We start from the raw sequence: 20,288 nt of genomic DNA on the forward strand, positions 1-20,288 counted from the left end.
GAGGGCTCCCTTCAGTGGGGCAGGGGTCCCGGCAGGCGGGCGGGCGGCAGGAGGGAGGTGACAGTGTCCGCGCGGAGCCGTGTCCCGTCCCGTCCCCGTCCCCCTCTGCTCGTGCCTCTGGCGGGGCTGGGTGGGATGCCCAGCCCTGCCCCGGCCCCCGCCGACCCGTTCCAGCTCCAGGCCGGCCGTGGCACCGCGTCCATTGCCGGCGGTGGACGTGCCAGCGCGCGCTGGCCCCCGGCCCACAGGTCCCCGAGCAGGGGAGCTGCAAATCGCCCCAGGCCCCCCCCCCCGCTCCCCTCCCCCCCCGTCCGGCCTCCCTCGGTTCCCGAGCCGAGGCTTGGCCCCCCCACCTCGCCCCACCACGTGCCCACAGTCCCCCAGGGGCCGTGCCGTGCCCCTCGCGGGTCCCCACGGATGCTCAGCAGCAGCTGGCTTGTTGCCTGAGAGAGTTGGCGAGCGCATCCCCCTCCGGCTGGGTGGGCTCCCGGCCGGCCAGGGCAGTTTGGGGGTGGGGGGGGGCAGCCGTGGGGTAGGCTGAGGGCACGCGTGTCCCCCCCCTCACCCCTCGGGGTGTCACCCAGCCCCAGGGCCCTGCTGAATGGAGCCCTGGTCCGGGCGCTGACCTGCAGGGAGGCTGCAGCCCCGGGCCCGTGCGTGCATGGCCTGGAGCGAAGCCGGTGACGGCAGCCAGAAGGGCAATACAGGCACTGAACTTGGCGGTACATGACTGCATGGTGTGTGGTGTTCCAGTTAAACCAACCGATAATGCAAACCCAGCATTTTCATTGTCTAGTTATTCCAATCCTTGCTGTAAATGTGCCACATGAATAAAGTTTGGGGGTAAAGGAGCCCGGGCTGTGCCCATGCCTGTGCGAGTGTGTGCAGAGAGAGGGTGATGGGGGGGTAGCTGGTGTCACCTGCGAACGTGGGAGCAGGGTGTCCCCACTGGTGGGGCTGCCCTCACCGGGGTATGGCACCCCAGCGTGGCTGTGCTCCACGAAAAAAGCAAACTTTTTGGCTGTGACAGGGCGGTGCGGGTTCCCTGCTGCTGGGAACACTGCCCTGCTCTCCGGCATGGGCCACCAGTGACACCCCGGCTTCTGCCCGCCACAGGGTGACAGCCACCACCATGTTCCACTGGCATCTGCTGTCCGGCCTCAGACAGCACTGAGCCGTGCAAGAAATGCCACCACGTCCAGGTGCCCAAGGGACCCTGCCCGGTGCCGCCGGGTGACAGGGACACAGCTGTCCAGCTGGCACGGAGCAGGCAGCTCCCGGAGGGAAGAGGCAGCCCCAGCCCACTTGCTCCACGCAAAGGTCACAAGGTGTTTAATGGCTCCCTCTGTGCAGCCCCTGATCAGCTTTATTGACCTATTTTCGATGGAGTCGTCTAATTAGTTTTCTATGAAAACTAAGAACTTGGCCTTTGCCCTTTACTCCTGCAGGCAAGAATGTGACTCAGAGGACGCTGTCACGGGGGATCGATCACCCGTTACACTTGAGAGACAGCGCGGAGGGGACGCGGGGTGGGCAGGCGGTGGAGCAGGGCACGCAGCCGGGGCCACCCATGCCCGTGGTGGCCGCTGAGGTGGGGCACAACCCTGGGCTCCCATGGGCAATGCCTCAGCCGGTATGGCTAGTGGCACCCAGCCTGCCCAGGGTGGAGGCAGGTGGCTTGCAGTGCCTCCTCCTGCTCCACATGGGCTCACCAGGGCTAATGACAACTCTGCTCTGGGACACCTCCCACCAGAGCAGGTTGCTTAAAGCCCCATCCAGCCTGGCCTTGAACACTTCCAGGGATGGGGCTTCCACAGCTTCTCTGGGCAACCTGTTCCAGTGTCTCACCATCCTCACAGGAAAGAATTCCTAGTATCTAATCTAAATCTCCCCTCTTCCAATTTAAAACCATCACCCCTTGTCCTGTCACTACACTTCCTGACAAAGAGTCCCTAAGGACCTTGAGAGATGGGCAGAACATCTCTGCGCTATGGCCAGCTGTGCTGGGGATGGTTGGCGTAGGATAGGGCAGAGCCTGGAAACACTTCTCCACCATCCAGACCTGCCATAAGGCAGCCCAGGAGCAGAGCAAAGAGGCTGAGAGAGAACCACGGCTCCTCAAAAAACCCATCTCTTTTCTGGGCAGCATGCACCGATACACCTGAGCGAGCCTGGTGGGCTCTGGTGAGCTTCACCCTTCACAGACAAGGTTTCTGGGCTGAATCCGGCCATAGGAAAGATGGGGGCACTTGCAGCAAATGAGGACTGTCACCCTGGCCACATTGCTGCAGTGCAGCGAGACTCAGTGCTGGGTGCTGCTTGGACCCTATGGCCAAGACGGCAGCAGGTTCAGCACCCAAAGCTGTGCTCTGTGCCCAGCCACAACAGAGCCACCGGGCACCCTAGGCACTGGGTGCTATGGGGACACACACCGCTGAAGGGGCACATGGGACACACACAGGACCCCTGTGGTCCCACTGCACATCATGAGATGTGGTCTGCTTTGCTCAACGAGCCAAGAAGCTGGCTCTGCGCTGCACAGGCACAGTGACTGCAGCCAGGTCCCCGCTGTGCCCAGCCCTGCAGCCATCTCCTGTCCCCAAAGGCCTGCAGAGCCACTGCCCCGAAGGCCGAGCACCCAGGGAAGGGACAAGGCAGCCAGAATGAGCCAGAATGATCCCTGCTCCTCCAAGGACGCGCTGCACAGGCACAGTGACTGCAGCCAGGTCCCCGCTGTGCCCAGCCCTGCAGCCATCTCCTGTCCCCAAAGGCCTGCAGAGCCACTGCCCCGAAGGCCGAGCACCCAGGGAAGGGACAAGGCAGCCAGAATGAGCCAGAATGATCCCTGCTCCTCCAGCCCCACCGGTCCCGGCGGCAGCGTGGGTGGTGGGAGGCCCCACTGCCTCCCCCGGTGGGAAGGCGGCCCCCAGCTCCCGCTGGGCACTGGGCGGAGGGCAAACAGAGCATGGAATTTGCACGGCTAAAAGTTAAATACAACACACACACGGATTTCGTCAGAGGCCCTGGCACGGCTGCCTTGGCGGGATCCGATTAACGGGGAAATAAAAGGGCCAGAGAACCCACACAGCAGTGTGAACAGATGCCCTATAAAAATCAAATACATGGTAATCAAGGGGACCGAAAGGTACATTTAAAAAAACAAAAACCCACCCTGGAAACAAAGGAGCTGAGCTTTGTGGCTTTCCTGGGAGGGCTGCGGAATTAATGGGGAAGAGCACATGTGTTTGATAATCTTTATATGGCAAAAGACCCATCTTTCAAATATGTCACAAATTCATATTAATCACCTTCCTATTGCCTTCTGTGGCGCAGCTATTCCAGTTGCCTTGGGCAAAATTGGGAACTGTCTGGTTAAAAAAAATGTTTTACATTATAATTTACAAGAGCCTACAAGTCTAGTTTCGTTTAATGGAAAGAGCGATTAAAAAAAAAAAAAAGGAGAGGAATATATATACACCCTGGTATATATACACTATATATATATTAAAAAATATATATATAAAAGACAGATATTGTAACTCCATCTGGAAAGAGAGAATGTTTGATCTTAACAATGTAACTTCTAGCTTTCAACCAGGCTCAGAAAACAAGAAGTCAGCAGGAGTTCAGATAAAGGAAGCTTAAAAGTCAAATAATTCTGACTCTGAACCCGAGACTTCTTAGACTCAAGGTCCTTTCCTTTACCCATTAATGGGCTGACTTGTGAGCTCGGGAACAAAGTGCTGCAATGTGAGGATTTCTGAGAGTCACTCATTACAGATCACTGAGTGGAGTCTGAGTTGCGGAAATCAAAGGATCTAATCTGGAGTAACTGGCTGAACTTCTGCTTGGAACTAATTTGTTCCGAGTTCGGCTCACCTTTCACCTCCCAAAGGCCCCGAGTAAAGTCCCTACCGGGGTCAGCAGCAGACGGCACCGGGGGGATCCCAGCTCGGCTTTAATGGTCAGCCATGGGCACTGCAGCCCTAAGGAGAGCGTGGACGGGCAGCCAGGGCAGGAGGGATGGGGTGGACACATGGCAGAACGGACACCTCTCCTAACCTGGGCTAAAATACCCTGCTGAGCCGTTCCCCATCCCCACGGCTGGCCAAGGGGGATGGTGGCAGCCAGCTGTTGCCACAACCAGCATCTCAGGACCTTGGTGTGCCTCCAAGCCAATTGCTTGAAAGGAATCCGGCAGGGCTTCGGAGTCAGGACTCCTGGTCCTACTCCTGGCTTTGCCACTCGCTCCCTCCAACATCTGGAGCAAGATTCTTCTCTCCGGGGAAACAAATCAGGCTTCGGGGGCGCAGCTGGCTTGGAGGCTGAACTAATCCTTACTTAATCCAACACGTGGAGGGCCATGGACGGGCACTGATAGACAGCACAAAGGGATTCTCCAACTCGGAGGAATCTGAAGCAGGGAGATTAAATGATTCCTCCAAGGGCCCCCAGCAGCTCAGTGGCAAAGCACACACTTGAAGTTGGGAGTTCAAGGCTGGTGTGGCAGGGTTAAACCGCTGGAGTGGCCCCGGTGAGGGCAAGGGCAAGGTGTCACCCACAAGCACCCACAGCCGGGGCTGCAGGAGGCGATGGAGGCAAAGGCCACTGCAGAGCACAGCGGGCTGCTTTCTCAATGCTGTAACCTGGAACCACTGCCTCCCACGCTGTCCCCATGGCACCTGGGACACCTCAGAGTTACTGCTGTGCAGGGTGGGGACACATGCATGCACCCCACCAGCTGAACAGCCAGCAACTGCCCCAGCCACCCCCCTTCTCAGGGCTGACCCCAGCCCGCTCATCTTCCAGAGGTCAATCCTAGCCATGATGCTGAGCGAGAGGCACTGGGGGCTGCTCCGGGCAGGGAAGGGAACACCATCAACACGTGGCCCCCACTCAGCTCAACCCGTCCTTGGAAAAGCTGGCCGTGGGCCACAGGCTGCTGGTCTCTTCCACGGCCACGTGGCCCAGAACCATGGGAAAGGTTCACGGCAAGCACAGTTCAGGTCCTGCCTGACTCTCCAAACATACCTGAGCCAGGGAGGATGTGGTACAGCAGCCCCATTCCCCTCCTCTCCAAGATACCCCTCCAGCTGGGATGTAATTTTTCCCCCCCTCGAAAGGTAGCATAAAATGGTCACAGTGTGAATGTGCTTGACCTTTTGTCTTGGACTAATCTAATTGTGTCGTCTTTGTGTAATCAGCCGGTAAAGGTCAGTGCTGTATTTAACATGGGGGCCCTTTAGGTACTGAATTTGCCTTGCAGTGAATTAACTTGATTATATTTCTTTCAAATATGTCAGAGACCAGGTCAGTTTAACCCTCTCTGTGCTGCCTGGGCCCATCCCTTTGTTTCCAGGAGGAGGCACTGAGGAACAAAGTGGTCAGAAACATACACATGGGCTCCCTCCTCATGCAGCCATGGCCACCACCATCACCATCACCACCACCTTTCCCACCTTCCCAACAAGCAAAGTCTCAAGAGAGAGTGAGTGTGTTGTGAATCAGCCCGAAAAGTTTACAAACCGGGACACTCCAGACCGCAGGGAGGGGTGAGATTTCAGATTGAATGCAGTAGGGAAAAGAAAATTCAAGAGACTCCTTTGCAAACATGAACCTGTCTCAGTGGAACGCTTCCTTAAGACTCCATATTGTCACAATCAAAATAGGACATTACTCAAGTCCAGATTAACGTGTCGCCTCTGCCGTTGACAGATAAGGTGTTCTCAATATCCTGCAATACATCATACATTTCAGAAAGTAAAGGTCTGTGCTGCTACCAGGGGCGGTATGTCTGAGGCGTCGGGGATGCCACTGTGTGGAGACGGGCAGCTTTTACCAGACAGCTCAGCTCAGCTGTGCCAGGGGACTGCGCAGAAGGGAAAGCGGCCTCGGCTGATCCCCAGGCTTAGCCTTGGCCCTGAGGCAGCAGAGAGGGGCTGGGCAGCCTGCTCTCATGGAGGCAGGGAGGAGAGGCTGGTGACTCCCATCCTGCAGAGGTACATGCATAGGACGTTGTCACAGGGCTCAGGGTGGATGAACCCCTAGGTCCAGCTTTCCTTTCTTGGCACTGGAAGTGGGGTATAAAAACACCCCTTTGCTCTTCAAACACCTCTCTCCTTCCCAAGCCTCCTGCTCCAGGCAGGGCTTGATTCCAGGGACTTGGGCAGGTCATGGCTCATCTCAAGACTGCTTTCCCCTCTCGCTTCTCCCTGCTGAGCAACCCTTAAGGGGCTGTGTCTAGAAGGAAAATGCCTCAGGCCTGCAGCTGTACCGGCCTCACTGTTGCTGCCAGTGCAAGCTCTCGTCGCCCAAAGCTTTGCGCTTTGGTCCATGGTGGCACCCACCGTCAAGCCATCTGCCTGCATGCAGGATGTAGAAAGCCCTGCTGAGCCCACCTATAGCACCGAGAACACTGTCCAGCACAGGAGACGAGCCCAGAGAGCAGCACTGGGACTTGGGGGGGAAGAGGCGTGCTGTGCTCCCTTGGACGCGCACGCCTGGAGGGAGAGCAGGGCAGCATCCCCAGCGCTTGTCAGGGCATCTGCGTCGGAGACCTGAGTGCTCCCTGTTCTGCCCCCCCAACCTTCCTCCTCACCGAGTTGGGGGTCAGTGGTGCTCCTACTACATCAATGATCTGGTCCTTGGCATCTCCCTTGCTCTCCTCGATGCTGAGCCCTGTCTGGCCATCCGGATGCGCGCCTTCCGCACTGAGGGGGCCAATGCTACCAGCTTTGGCCAGGGCCTCATAGCGGTGCCGTAACATCTGCAGCTCATATTCACAGTTGGCAAAGGCTTGCTTCAGCTCGTACAGCAGCACCAGGTCGCTCCGCAGCTCGTTGAACATCTGCACAATCTCCTCTGTGGGCATAGGGTTGAGATCTAGGGAGAAAAAGGGGTTCTGTTAAATACCCAGACCTGCAACCCTAGAGCAGAGGATCCCTAGAAAGGTCCTGGCTGCCCATTCACTCCCACGAATATACGCCAGGAGCCTCACTCCCATCACACGGATCATTAGCAACCGGCATCCCCAATGGTTGGAGACATGAATTTCCAGACTGTCCTTTGGCTCTGACCAAGGACTAAGGGTGACCCTGCAAAGCCGAGGACTCAGCAAGTGAAAGATGACGTAAGATGCAGATCAGACCAGACACCTGAACCTTGCTACCCACCAGGCCATATGAAAGGAGCTCAGTTTTGGGAACAAATCCTCACACACTGCTGCAGGGGACCGAAGAGCTCCCGCTGTTCCCTATACCTTCGCCAACAAGGGGAGGTGAGGCTCAGCTCCCTCACCTCTCGTGTTGCTCCTCCCAGGGTATGACCAAGGCAGAAAATTGCTCTGCTGCTGTGCTACAGACATGTTTTAACACAGATCTGAGCTGCTTGTAGCAGGAGCTGGCAGATCACCTCCCCACACCACACATTCTGCTGCAGCCCATCGCACGCACACACAGCCAGGAAGAGCTGCATGTTCTGGAGAAGAAAAGGATGAAGATCTGCGTGTTTGCCCGGATATACAGCAGTGGCCCCCTGTCTGCAGGGCTGCCCCCATGACCCTTTCCTGCCAGCACTGTGTTCACCCACACAAAGCCCAGGTGAGTTTCTGCACACTAAGGCACAGCAGGGCTGGAGCACCAGGAAGCCCTCAAGACACGTGTGTTTTGTAAGGCAGGAGTGGGGAGTCAGGAACCCCTCCTTACCCTCATGGAAAGCAAGCTCTAAGAAGCACTCACACCCTCCCCAAGGCTTCCCTAGCAAGCAAAAATGGTAACTCCCTTAGTTTTAAAGCAGAAAGGCAAAACCACCCTGGTTGAGCTGCTTTCACCAGCCACAGGAGGCCTTCAGAACTCCACACAGTCTCTGAGACAACATATCAAGCCATAAACCAGTTGGCCCAAAAAACTAACAAGAGTTAACAGAAGTCAGTGCTGGGAGCAGGTTCAATAATCTCTTGTAAATCACCAATAGGGCTTTTTTTTTTTTTTTTTTTCCTTTTTTTTTTTTTTTTTTTTTTTTTTTTATAAAACTCCCCCCCCCCCCCCCCCCCTTTGCTGGGTGGTTTTTCCCCTCAGTCCTGGCCACTCTGGGTGGCGACGCTCATCACCAGAGTTTGGGTGGAGATTGGCCTCAGGCCAGGGGTTTCTGTAGGCAGGGAGATTTTGGAGGCTTCCAAGCAGCACCGCAGACACAGGGTGACGTCCCGTTGCAGCGGGAGGGTTTTTTTTTTTTTTTGCCTTTTTTTTTTTTTCTTTTTCTATTTTTAAAAATACCCCCCAGCCACAGTGGGGGGAAAAGGGGATCATCAGGTGTCTAATCAAGGGGCACTACATGCTGGGACCTGTAGTACCTGCAAACTGTACCCTCTGCATGGAGGGCAGCAGCCAGCCATGGGCTGCACTACTTCCCCTCTAGCTACGAGTGGGTATTGTACATGTTAAGTGAACCCTTCTTTCTGCTGCTAAGACACTGGAGTTCAAGAGTGAGGGCTGTGTGTTTACTCGCCTTTCAGCAGAGATGCTCCAGATTTTCACACAGCATGCAACCTATAAAGGGGGGATGAACAGTCCCAGACGCATTTTGGACTTGCCACCGTGAGCAGTAAATTAAGAGGAAACGAAGCTTGAAAGCAAGACAGGGCAGCCCTGAACAATGCACATGCCGTGGTCACTAACACACTTAGAAGTACCTCTCCCGGCAAGGCTGAGATTTGCCTTCCTAATACTGTGGTGCCTCTCTTGATGGTTAAAAAGGCCCAAACAAGAGAGAAACAAAGGCTCTTTTATAACATTTTTCTACTGGGAGGAAAAAAAAAAAAGCCCTGTGCATCTTGTTCTGGCTTTTACCCTCTCTCTTTCTTTTTTTTTTTTTTTTAAACACATAAAATATTTTAAAAACCATTCACACACTGTTATTCAAGAAACTGGCTGTATTACTAGGGGAAAAAATAGCCCATCTCAAGAACAAAGGCTAGCTCTGTGTGTCTCTTTCTCTCTCGCGTGCCCCCTTTACTCACCTACTCCGAGTTCCATCAGCATCTGCTCCAGGGCTTTAATCTTCTTCTGTCCCACCGAGCTTGGCAGTTTCATCTGGAACACAAAGGTAACAGAGCCACACAGCTCAGAGATAGCCCTCACTCACAGCCGTCTAGTTCAAAAGGCAAGAGAGCTTTTCTTTTTATAGTGCAGGGGGAACAAAAAAAGAAAGGGAGAGAAAGGAAAATCAAGTGGTAAGAGAGGGAGACAGGGGCTGAAAGTTTTCAGACTAGGTCCGAGGGCAGGTATTGAAAAGCCCGGTCGTGAGGGCTTTTATTTTCTCTCTCGTGTGTGTGCAAGACACGCTGTTTTACAGTTTCCATGTGTCACTGAATTAACAACAAAAGTTCTTCTTGGCTTCAAACCCTCTCCCGCGGTGCCCAGCCCATCAAAGGGCTCATTTACACAGCGGCTAATGTGCAATGCTGCCCTACTTTATTCGCTTTAGCCGGCCTGATTAGACTCATGCGCTAACAGACTCACTTCTCCTTTTACCTGCTGAGCCCCAGACCTGTGGGATTCATTTACAGAGCAGGCTTTATAACAAAGGGGAGAGACAGAGAGAGCACAGTTACTTGACTGGCGGAAGTGTGAACACACATTTACATCGGAGCTAAGGGGCTAGGTGAGAGAGGAAGCATCAGATGTGAGCTATGAAAGGGACTCGGAGCTGGCCAGGAGAGGAAGAATGCATACACTTAGCAGGGTCCTTCCTCTGCATTCATTTGGGCTCTAGCAGGAGTGCTAGCTGCTCAGACCAAGCATTTATTAGATTACAAGCAGCACAAACGCAGCTGGCACAATATGGCAGGGAGAACAGGTTTCCAAGAACGAATGAAAGCGCTTTCCTTTCTCAGCAATGCTAGAAGATAGACCAGGAAAGAGATTATTCTGAACACCACAGAGTCCAACATCTCATCGCACATGGTCGTAGGCTGTCCCTCCACATACAACCCTGGGAAGGGAAGCTCACACCTCCACCCGGGGATCACCATCCCCAGCCCAAGCTGTCCAACAGGCTACTGAATAGCCAAGAGGTGAGAGCATCCTGCAGCCATCCTGCTCACCACTTACTGACCAGTGGCCCCAACCTTGGCCAAACCAACCATGAAACTGCAACACTGGGCTGGGAATGACCTGAAGGAAGAGCCATTCTTTGCTCCACCTGGCCTCTGAGGTGGGCTCGCCAGAGGGTCCCACGGTCATCTTACTTCCCATAAGCCACAGGCTGAAGTTCCCCAAAACAGACAGCCCAACGTCAGTCTCACAAATTAGGCACACTGTTTCCACCGTGTTCACTGCCCTAACACAAAAATGACAAGACACACTGTCTGGAACTTCTTAATTCCTTTGAAGGTAGGAGCACTGCACACACATACCCAAATGCTGAAAGTGCAAACCTTAACTCAGCTATGGCTGAATGGGTCCCATCAGCAGCCCCACAACCCCAACACAGGATCTGCTGGGAAAACCTGCCTTCTCCACCACACTGTTTCAGTCAAGAAAATAGAGTATGGATACCACAGAGCACCCCAGGGGAACGGGGCTTTCACAGCATGCGCTAAGAAGCACCTAGTCCCTTTGCTAGGTATTACCACCACAGTTAAGACTCCAGAAAAAGGACCAAGAGGACCAATCGGGGAGGATTTCTAAGAAACCAACCTGATCCAGAGAATCCAAAAGGGGCACTAAGGAAAAAGGAAAACTCACCCTCGTGCTAACAGCCAGCACTGGTAGGGACTAGAGGACATCTCTGTCCTCCTTTATACCCTGAGGGTCTTTGGCTTAGAGCTGGGGTTTCAGCATAGCAATGGATTTCATACTTCAGCAACTGAATCTTTACAAACAATAATGATTGTTTTAGCAGAAAAAAAGGTCGCCAGAGGTATCAGGTATTTGGATTTCAGTCAAGTCTTTGGTCCAGAATCTTAACTTGAGTAGAACCTTACTTGAATAGGTTTTCCCAGGAGCTGTGTTGCACAGATTACCTGCACAGGCTCTGCTGAAGAGCAGGAGGACAGGGTAGAGCCTAAGACAAGGAAGCCCAGAGCACTGGGACAGGAGATGGTTCTGTTTATTTGGTGGGTGACATGCTGGAGACAGCAGTGGGATGCCAAGGAAGGAAAGATCACTTAGCAGAGCTTAGCAGGAGACAGAATGGTTAGCCTGGAGCACCAGGAAGACATTCCTGAGAGCAAGAGGCCTTGGTCCAGAGAACTGTTCTGCCCCACAGGGAATCACATAGAACATTTCAGATGGGCCATGTACCCAGCCCTGCCTCAGCTGGGGGATGTATGGGCTGACCTATTCAGACTGTGCTACCCTTAACTTGCAGGACACAATGAGCTAACAGAGCCCAGCATCTCCTCATTGAAGACCTCTGGACACACAGTACTTGTGTGATTATTGGAGCCCTGAGAGTCTGTCTTCACCCTGTCCCTAACACTAACATCACAGTCTTTCCATCTAATGGCAGGATTCCCTTCTGTTAAACACAGCTAGCAAAAGCCTGCTGGGCTTCACGCCAGCTTCAGGAACAAAGGACAAGAAATAGGAAAAGTTCATGCATGGCTAGGATAGGTGGACTGACAGGAGGTCTTGGTTTGTTGGTTAGAGGAAGAGCACAAGCTTTTCTCCTGGGAGGCTTCTGCTAGCTCAAGGAACTGCTGGCAACACAAACGATTAACCTGGAAAAGCCTTCAGCTGTGATGTTGTGTACGTCCTGCTCACATCCCACAGGAGTCTGGTCAATGAATATCAAACCAAGGTCTTCACTGACACTCCTCAAGATTAGAGGATGGAGCAGGGAGAGGCAGGACAAATTAATTTAACTTCAAAGAAAGGAACACTAGTGATGCTCAGGAGGAGCGAGGCTGTAAGTTTAGTTTAAAAACACATCAATTAAGCTTCCTTTTAATTCAGGCAGGAGGATCTGGCCTGCAAACAGGAAGGCTTCATTGGTTTCTCAAAGCAAGAGTATATTTTAATTTTACCATCATTAAGAAAATGTTATGATTTATGTGGCTGCTGTCGGACTAATATCTTTAGAATTTAGCTGGCTAAGCCAATTCATCTCTAAGACTGATGAAGGCTGATTGCTCTCTATGCAAAATGTATTAAAACTAAATGAGCAGTCTATTACTCAAATGCTACTGATAATCTGTTAGCCAGGGTCCGTTAGCTGGGCTGCCTTGTTGCAGGAGAGAAGCCTTCACACACTGTACAGCTCTGATAAGCCCAAGACTACTTCAGCAAGCCCTTCTTTGTTTTGGTCTTTTAAGTAGATGTCCAGAGATGCACCAGAGTGCTGGAAGCGGTGTGTCACCTGCCTTCATTCCTGAGGAACGAGGCAATCCACAGGGACCACAGGTCCCAGCCAGCAGCACCAGACAACAGCTTTGTGGCTTGAGCTGTGTGCGCTGGGGTATGTGGTTTCTGCAGGCCATAGCTCTGCGTTGATGAAAACACCACTCAGGGCAATCTCGTTGCTTACACCACGGCTCCTGGGACGTTCTTGGTGTTGTCATGGATCGAGTCCTCCGCAGGGGCTGAGGAAAATTATGTTCCTGGGAGAACTCCAGCAGCAACCACAGCTTCTGAGGTGAATGGCATTTGCCCTTTTCTTTTCTTGCTTATACTAGACTATTATTGTTATTTATTATCTTTAAAGTCCCCATATAATAATAATACCTGGGAAACAGATTGCTCCAGTCAGAAAACTGATTAGCTGGGATTTTTGAGGTTACTATATTTTGGATGCTCTTCTCCTTTGACAGCCTCTCCCTACAGCCCTCTTTGCAACACCATCCTGCGCTTATAATTACACCAACGTCGCTTTTGATTTAAGGACTGTAATCCTTTGTCCTTGCCATAAACAACCTGCATTAAACACATGAACTGCGTGTACCAAGAGAAAAATAAATAAAGAGCTATAGAAAATTGTGTGAATCAACACCATGGAGCCACAGTACCAGAGCCTACCTATGCAGAGAGGAACCTTGCCTGATGCTGGGACACACAGCTTCTGCTGGCCTGCAAGGAACGGAGGACACCGGTGCTGACCCTGTCTGCTCCCCACAAAGGAGGAGGGCACTGCTCAGGAATTGGGCCACGCAGCTTAAATAGATGAGCAGAGCATCCACTGCACTTTCACAGCAGGGGCTGAGAGACCTGGGGGGTGGCCCTGAGCAGTTTAATTCCTATAGAGGGTCTCACCGCAGAGTACCCGTGAGGTTTTGAATGATACAGGATTTTTATTTAATGTTCAAGACATTCTGCCAACAAAACCTTGCTAATTCACACTAATGACTAGGAGACCTACTGCAAATTAATTGCTAATTGGCAAAATTCATTAAATGAACAAACACGATAAGAAATAACTGAAGAGATAACCTCCCCAAACAGATTTGGTTCATTTATTTTTGCATGCCATTCAGTATCCATGATTTATGCTAATACTTCTAAGCATAGTTGTAAATGTATTTGAGTATATTTTAGAAGAGTAATGAAGTCTAAGTAAGAGCAGAGCTTGCAATAGTCCCCTGTTATGTCTTACAGCATCACCACCCAGCAGGTTGAGGCTGTCATGGGGATCTGTACTAGGAATGGAAGAGATCTGCAGGATCCACAGACAGAGTCAGCCAGCTCCCACGTGTGATTATATCTATGTGGTTGGCTTAAATGTCCTGCTCTCACTTTCTTCATAAATGCTCCATTTCTGCTACTTAAGAAAAAACCAACCAAACAAACAAAACAAAAACAACAACCCCCCCCCCACACACACTTTTGTGCTAAAACCTTTTGTTTGGTCTACCACGCTGGTGATTTAACCCCAGCCAGGACTGGGCAACTAGGACCCCACAACTGCTTGATTCCTCCCACCCCAGTAAGGTAGGGACAAAAGGAGGGGAAAGGGAAAAAACTCATGGTTGAATTAAAGACAGTTCAATAGAACAGTAATGGAGGAGGGGAAAAAACAGGAAAAGAATATACAAAATAAAGTGATACAACACAAATTATTCTCACCACCCAATGATCAGTTGCCCAGCCCACCCTGAGCGATGATCGTGGATTCCTGCCCCACCAGCCAACCCCTGTTTATATACTGAGTATGACATTGATGGTATGGAATAGTCCTTTGGCAGCTGGTCCTGTCTATGCTCCCTCTCAGCTTCTATGGGAAGCTGAAAAAGTCCTTGAGAAATGTAAACAGTACTTACCAACAATTGAAACAGTACATATTATCAACATTCTTCTCATAACAAACTCAAAATACAGCAGCTACTAGAAAGTAAAGTAACTATATCCTAGTGAAACCAGGACAATCACCAAAATACAAGGTTTTTAAAATTAATTAGTGGTTATTTGGATATTTCACATGTACCCTCCCTGATGCTGCACTTTGTTTTAATTCAATTTTGAGGCAACCCTTCCCTTAAACTCAACCTTCCCCAACCCTAAACAATATGACTGTCCTAAAACTGTTAATCCTCAAAACTCCACACATCTGACCTGTGTGTGTACAGCTATAAACTGTGGGTTTATGCACCAGCACTGGTATTGTCGTTCAGCATTATAACACAGTTCACTGACATTGAAAACCACCTCCTTCATGGATTTCAGCAGCAAGAAAACTTTCTCATTAGGCACTTTCTTCATGGATATCTTTAGAGCACTGAATTGCTTAGTGGGTTTCCGGGAAGGAGTGCTAAAGTTTCAGACGAATAATGTTTTTTGCATTTTCTGGCTTAAGATGGGGAAAGAAGGTCAACCTTTTCCCGGCTGCATGGCTCTACTCTGCAGAAGCGGAGAGTCTCCAGCCCTGCACAGTTTTAAGACTCAAGGAAGGAAAGAACCATATTAAGTAGTCTTAGAGCTCTGGAATTTAAAAAACCTCAACAGAGAAATTCAATTTAAGATACGAGTGTGCACTTTTCTGGAAATCTGAAGTGCTTAACTGCTCAGAACTAAAGTGCTACAATGGAAGGTGGATGGGCAATTGCAGTGGATGTATGCAAAAGTTTGAAAAGTTTGAAATTGCACGGGTATTCTGTGTGTCAATGAACATACACCCTTCCCGCTGCCCCAGCTTACAGCCATGGATCCCGTGTTCGATGTCAGTGCCTGCTGATCTGCCAGACTAAGATTTAGGACAGATCAAAATAGAGTGTCATACCACTATGCCATCTCTGCTACACTATCTAACACCTTAAACACACAGCGATCACTCTGGGATGGCACATGACCATTTGCTTGCTCCATCAATGAGGCTTAATGCTAAACAAACCATTCTTTTAAGAATAAAACATTTCTATATTAATTTATGTAAATGGTTATTTCTGGGTGTTTTTTGACTAGTTAGACATACTTCACCAATTCCCAAATCAATTGTGCAAAAATATAAATTCTCTACCTGAATCCTCCTAGTAAATGAAATCACTTTTACTTGTTAGAGGAATAGACCTAGTGAAAACTTTGTCAAGGATGAGGGAGGCCAAGGGATCCCAGAGAAGCACAGCACCATCAGGCATATGGCAAAGTAGCAGCTCACTGAGCCTATAAACACTAATGTCTCGTGATGCATCTATAGCACAGATTCAAGGAGTAAAGCTAAGAGATACTTCCTAAAGAAACCAAAGGTCCTGGAGCATCAGTGTCATAGCAGGACGGGTTTTCACGAGTACAGGCAATGAGGTCTTCAAGGGTTTCATACTCTCCCACCCTTTCCCCTCGAGGAAGGGGGTACAGACTGCTTTGACCCAGCACAAGTGGCCTAATATAAGAATGACTGGAAATCCACACAAATGATGGCCGATAACCTGGAAAGAGTCAGCTGTCTCCCAGTTTGACACACTGGTTGTGACAAGACACCCGAGAAGACAGGAAGAATTCACACCTTGCCAGGACTGAGAAGACAAGAATTCACACCAGGCCATTTAGAAGGTGGTCATCTTCTAGTAAGCAAAGCATTATCTGCCACTTACAAACCTGAGATTTTCTTGCCCTTAAATAAATGTTGCTTCAAATATACTGCAAGCCCATAAAACAAATGCAAAAAGACTACAAGAAATGTTCATGGAGGGAAAAATAGTAAAATACATGGTGCGGAATCATAGAATCGTCTAGGTTGGAAGGGACCTTTCAGACCATTGAATCCAACCATCAACCTAACACTGACAAAAACCATCACTAAACCATGTCCCTCAGCACCATGTCTACCCAACTTTTAAATACCTCCAGGGATGACAATTCCACCACTTCCCTTGACAGCCCGTTCCAATCCTTGATAATGCTTTCATTGTATAAATTTTTCCCAATATCCAAACTGAACCTCCCCTGGTGCAACTTGAGGCATTTCCTCTTGTCCTATTACTTGTTATTTGGGAGAAGAGACTGACCCCCACCTCGCTACAGCCTCCTTTCCTGTAGTTGGACCAGGCGAGAAGGTCTCCCCTCAGCCTCTTCTCCAGGCTAAACAACCCCAGCTCCCTCAGCCGCTCCGCATAAGACTTGGTCTCCAGACCCCTTCATTGCCCTTCTCTGTATTCACTCCAGAATCTCAGTATATTTCCTGTAGTGGAATATTTCCTTCTTTCAGAGGAAAGAACTGCACAGGACATTTTAATGGAGGGTGTTCTACATTAAAAGCACATCACCAGTATGGCACTCCAGTATGTTGCTCCAGGAGATCTGCAGATTCCCAGAGATTCCTATCCCTGCCTCTTGCTACAGGTGCAGAAACCAAGTTCAGACCCATAGAAGGGGCTGTGGGAAATGGAAATGGCTGCAGCTTCTGAGCTGCCTCTGACCAAAACAAATCAAGTGCACAGAAGAGCACACTCTGATCATGGCAGGGGGGGGCCTAGGATAGGCCACGGGAGGGGGAACTCCAAGGACAGAGAGTACAAGAACATTATGCAAACTTCCAGATCAGACACAAATCCAAGAAACTGTAGCAAACCATGCATCTAGTCTTGAATTGATGTTTGCTTTTCCCTTAAATAATTTAACCGAAACTACATTTACACAAATACAAAAAGCCACAGTGACTAATTACACTCCAATCATTATATTGGTTAGGCTAATGAAAGAAAAAAGTAATATATACGGTGCTCTGCACAAGTTACATTCAGATTACCTGACGAAAGAACACCTAAGACCGTGTCACTACAGGCACACAAAGGTAGTAAAAGCTTCCCAAATTGGTCCAGGACCGGCAGACAAATGTCCCTGAGGGCTCGTACTGCAGAGACACTGTTTAGTACCTCACGATTCAACAGAAGCAGCAACACAGAGTGTCCTTTCCAGAACTACAACTTATTCCCCACTACTGCACCCAGAGAGCTCTACTTATACCCAAGAGCCTACTCAGGCTTTGGTCCAGATGCTCTCCCACACCAAAGAGCTCCACAAAAAAGGTGAGGGATGCATTTTCTTTCAGCAATTTGACATTAACTGCCTTTCAGTTTAGCTAAGAATGAGAACGGAGGAAGAGAAGCATTGGATTCACTTTCTCTAGTTCATTCAAGGTTTTGTATCCTTTGCTGTTCTCTTTGAAATACTCCAATATTTTCATCTGATTTCATTCTCTAAAGGCAGGAGTTTGATTAGGAAATGCACCAGCACTCTCTTGGCCCTAATTAAAGGGCATGTAATATAACAAGTAGATGGCAATGCCACAACATGAATTCGATCCAGTCTGCATCATTTGTTCATAACTTTTATTCACAGAAATGAGACTACTACTTTCCTTCCACACCTCTGTCAGGCTCCCCATGGAAATTACTCTCATCCGCTCTCTTGTAGAGTGCAAAACACACAAGTTTGCTGGTGAAAAATTGCTAGCAAAAGCAACAAGCACATCTCAGCTAACTAATCCACAGGATGTTCAGATCTGGAAACATAAACTTTCCTACCTAATAAGGGTGTGCTGATCTCCATCAGATTGATGCCAGGTTGCCTTGGAGTGCAATCAATACAAAACAAATAAATTATTAATTGCTCCAAGTAATTAAATTTATCAAATCCAAATAAAAATAACTGATATTTTATGGAACTGCTTCCAAAGCTGAACCTCTGAAGGGACAGTATTGATCACAGCAGGACAGACAGATGTTTCACATGTTCACAGCTGATGAGGTCTGGGTTTGCATTAATGACAGGGAAGGAACAGAGCCAACAGCCTCCGACGTAGAGTAAACAGGCGGTGTGCTTGGCCATTTAATTGTGGGTCAGATCAAATATGGAGAATAAACATGTCTAAACACTTACATACAACCCCATCTTCCTCTAGAAACATTATTCACCTTGGAGCTACAGTAAGCACTCAGTTTCCACCCCAAGAAAAAAATGGATAAGAACTCTCACACATGCGTTCCCCACATAAACACAGTAAATTCTTACTCATTAATCAGTGCTAAAAAAATGCTCAGCAGGCTAGTAAATATTTAAAATCTGGTGAGTGTGAACATTTGAATCAATGAGTACTAAAGCTGTACTTGTGATTTTCCTTCCTCTACTTCTTTTTTTAATTGGTTCAACTGGCAAATTGTCTACAAGATCCCAGTTAGCAGATGGAGTCAGGCTGCTGGCTGGAAGCCTTTTCTGAGGGGAGGTGGCCAGCTCCAAATGACTAAGCTGGAGCATCCCTCGGTTATTTCTGCAGACTGAGATCTCTACAAACTCCTTTGCACCCCGGACTTTTTTTTTGTTTCCAGATGAGATATCACTCAATCAATTCGATTCCAGTTCCTTTGTTTCCAAACCTGTGACAACACAGCAAGGACAAAGACTTACACCTCAACATGAGGGAGTGGGGACAAACATCTACCCTTTTCTAGCCATCACCTTCCTTCTTAGAAGCACTGCTGCAGTAATTCAACAGCATTAACAAAAACATAACTTAAAATTCACAGATAAGGTTGAGACAGAAGATGAGCAACGTAAAACATGCTGTAGAGATGTTAAGTGTGCCAAAGTCAAGTACTCTGAACACAGTAAAATCAAAGACAAAGGTTAAACTTAAAAGAAACCTGAACACAATATGGCACAGAAATACTGTGGTGAATTCAAAACAAACTCAGCTCTGCCCTACAGGAGTAACACGATGCCTAGATCACAAACACGGGGTTATCGTTGGTTTGTCTGGGTCCTGGAAAAGATTCAAGTTCAACAGTTCCCATTTTCCTTTCCTTCAGGCAGATCCCCAGCAAAGCTTTCCTTCCTCATAGCTCTCTGCTTTCCCTTTAGTCTCTTCCTCACCTTTCCCTGTACAAATTCCCTACCCATCTCTCATTTCCTCTGGCTCTTTGGCTGTCTGCCCTCCCAGCTGAGCAGACCTGGTCTAACAGGAAGTTTTCCACAAGTAACGCTTAGGATTAACAATACATTTCTGCTGTTATTTTCATAACACTGTTTTACTGACAGCAAAGGCAAAGGTCTAAAATTCCTTTTCAAGAAACTCCTGAAAGGCTTACCCCCTTCCACAACATCTGCTACTGCCTCCTGCTCTCAGGGGCACCAAGGCAATACACTGCCTTGAATTAAGACGAAGCTTTTCATAATGCCCAGCTTCCTACTGCCTTAGAGAAACTTGCAGTCTGTGCTATCAGGAGGCAGAGGGGAAATCCCATGCAGAGAAAGGGCACGGGGGCTGTGGCCTTCTTTGCCTGTGGCCACAGCCCCATGGAGAACAATGGGAGACTGAAGCCATTGTGATAGAAGGCAGCTTGTCGAACTCACTGGAGAAGATTACTCTTCAGCGTCTGCTGAAGGAGAAACTTTCGGTTATGAAGAATAATGGTCGTAAGTGACCATTAATCCTGGGGGGGTGGGGAGAGGAGGGGGAAGTCTTCAAATTCAGCCCGTGCATAAGATTTTGTAAGCTTTAATGACAGGCGGAACTTGAAAAGCCAGGGCTATTGTCATAAAAACTACTGGGAACAAATTAAGTTGAATACAGATTGCTAACTTTTTCTTCGAGGACTCATTTCTATAAATTAATTTTAACTCAAGTTTTCAGACTAATTGTAAATCCTCAGGAAAAAACAAATTATATCTCTAATCAAAGAGTAAGCGCTATTATCCTGGGGATGATATGGTACATTTTTCACACGTGACAGAGGTTGCGTCCCTGATCTCAGTGCAAAATCCAACTTAGCTTAACTAGGAAGGCGTAAAGCAAGGTAGCGAAGTACAAAATAAAAGAGGACAATAGAAGCCTCTAGGTGAGGAACCCTTTAGGTCCTCAGGCAA

The 20,288-nt window shown here is 49.3% G+C and overlaps 1 protein-coding gene across 3 annotated transcripts in view; it reads right to left on the bottom strand.

Moving 5' to 3' along the window:
- Positions 1–20,288, bottom strand: part of DMAP1 (DNA methyltransferase 1 associated protein 1) — a 36,755-nt gene that overhangs the window by 616 nt on the left and 15,851 nt on the right. For 2 of the 3 annotated variants that reach the window (XM_014939369.1, XM_014939370.1), the window contains exons 9-10: positions 9,017–9,089; positions 6,599–6,882 (exon numbers count right to left, since the gene is read on the bottom strand). In XM_014939369.1, the coding sequence (XP_014794855.1) occupies positions 6,599–6,882; positions 9,017–9,089 (357 nt within the window). Of the gene's footprint in view, positions 1–3,087; positions 6,883–9,016; positions 9,090–20,288 lie in introns of those variants that run through there. The other variant, XM_014939368.1, reaches the window with a different exon arrangement.

Source organism: Calidris pugnax, unplaced genomic scaffold (genome assembly GCF_001431845.1).
Source record: "Calidris pugnax isolate Ruff unplaced genomic scaffold, ASM143184v1 scaffold18, whole genome shotgun sequence".
NCBI classification, from domain to species: Eukaryota; Metazoa; Chordata; class Aves; order Charadriiformes; family Scolopacidae; genus Calidris; species Calidris pugnax.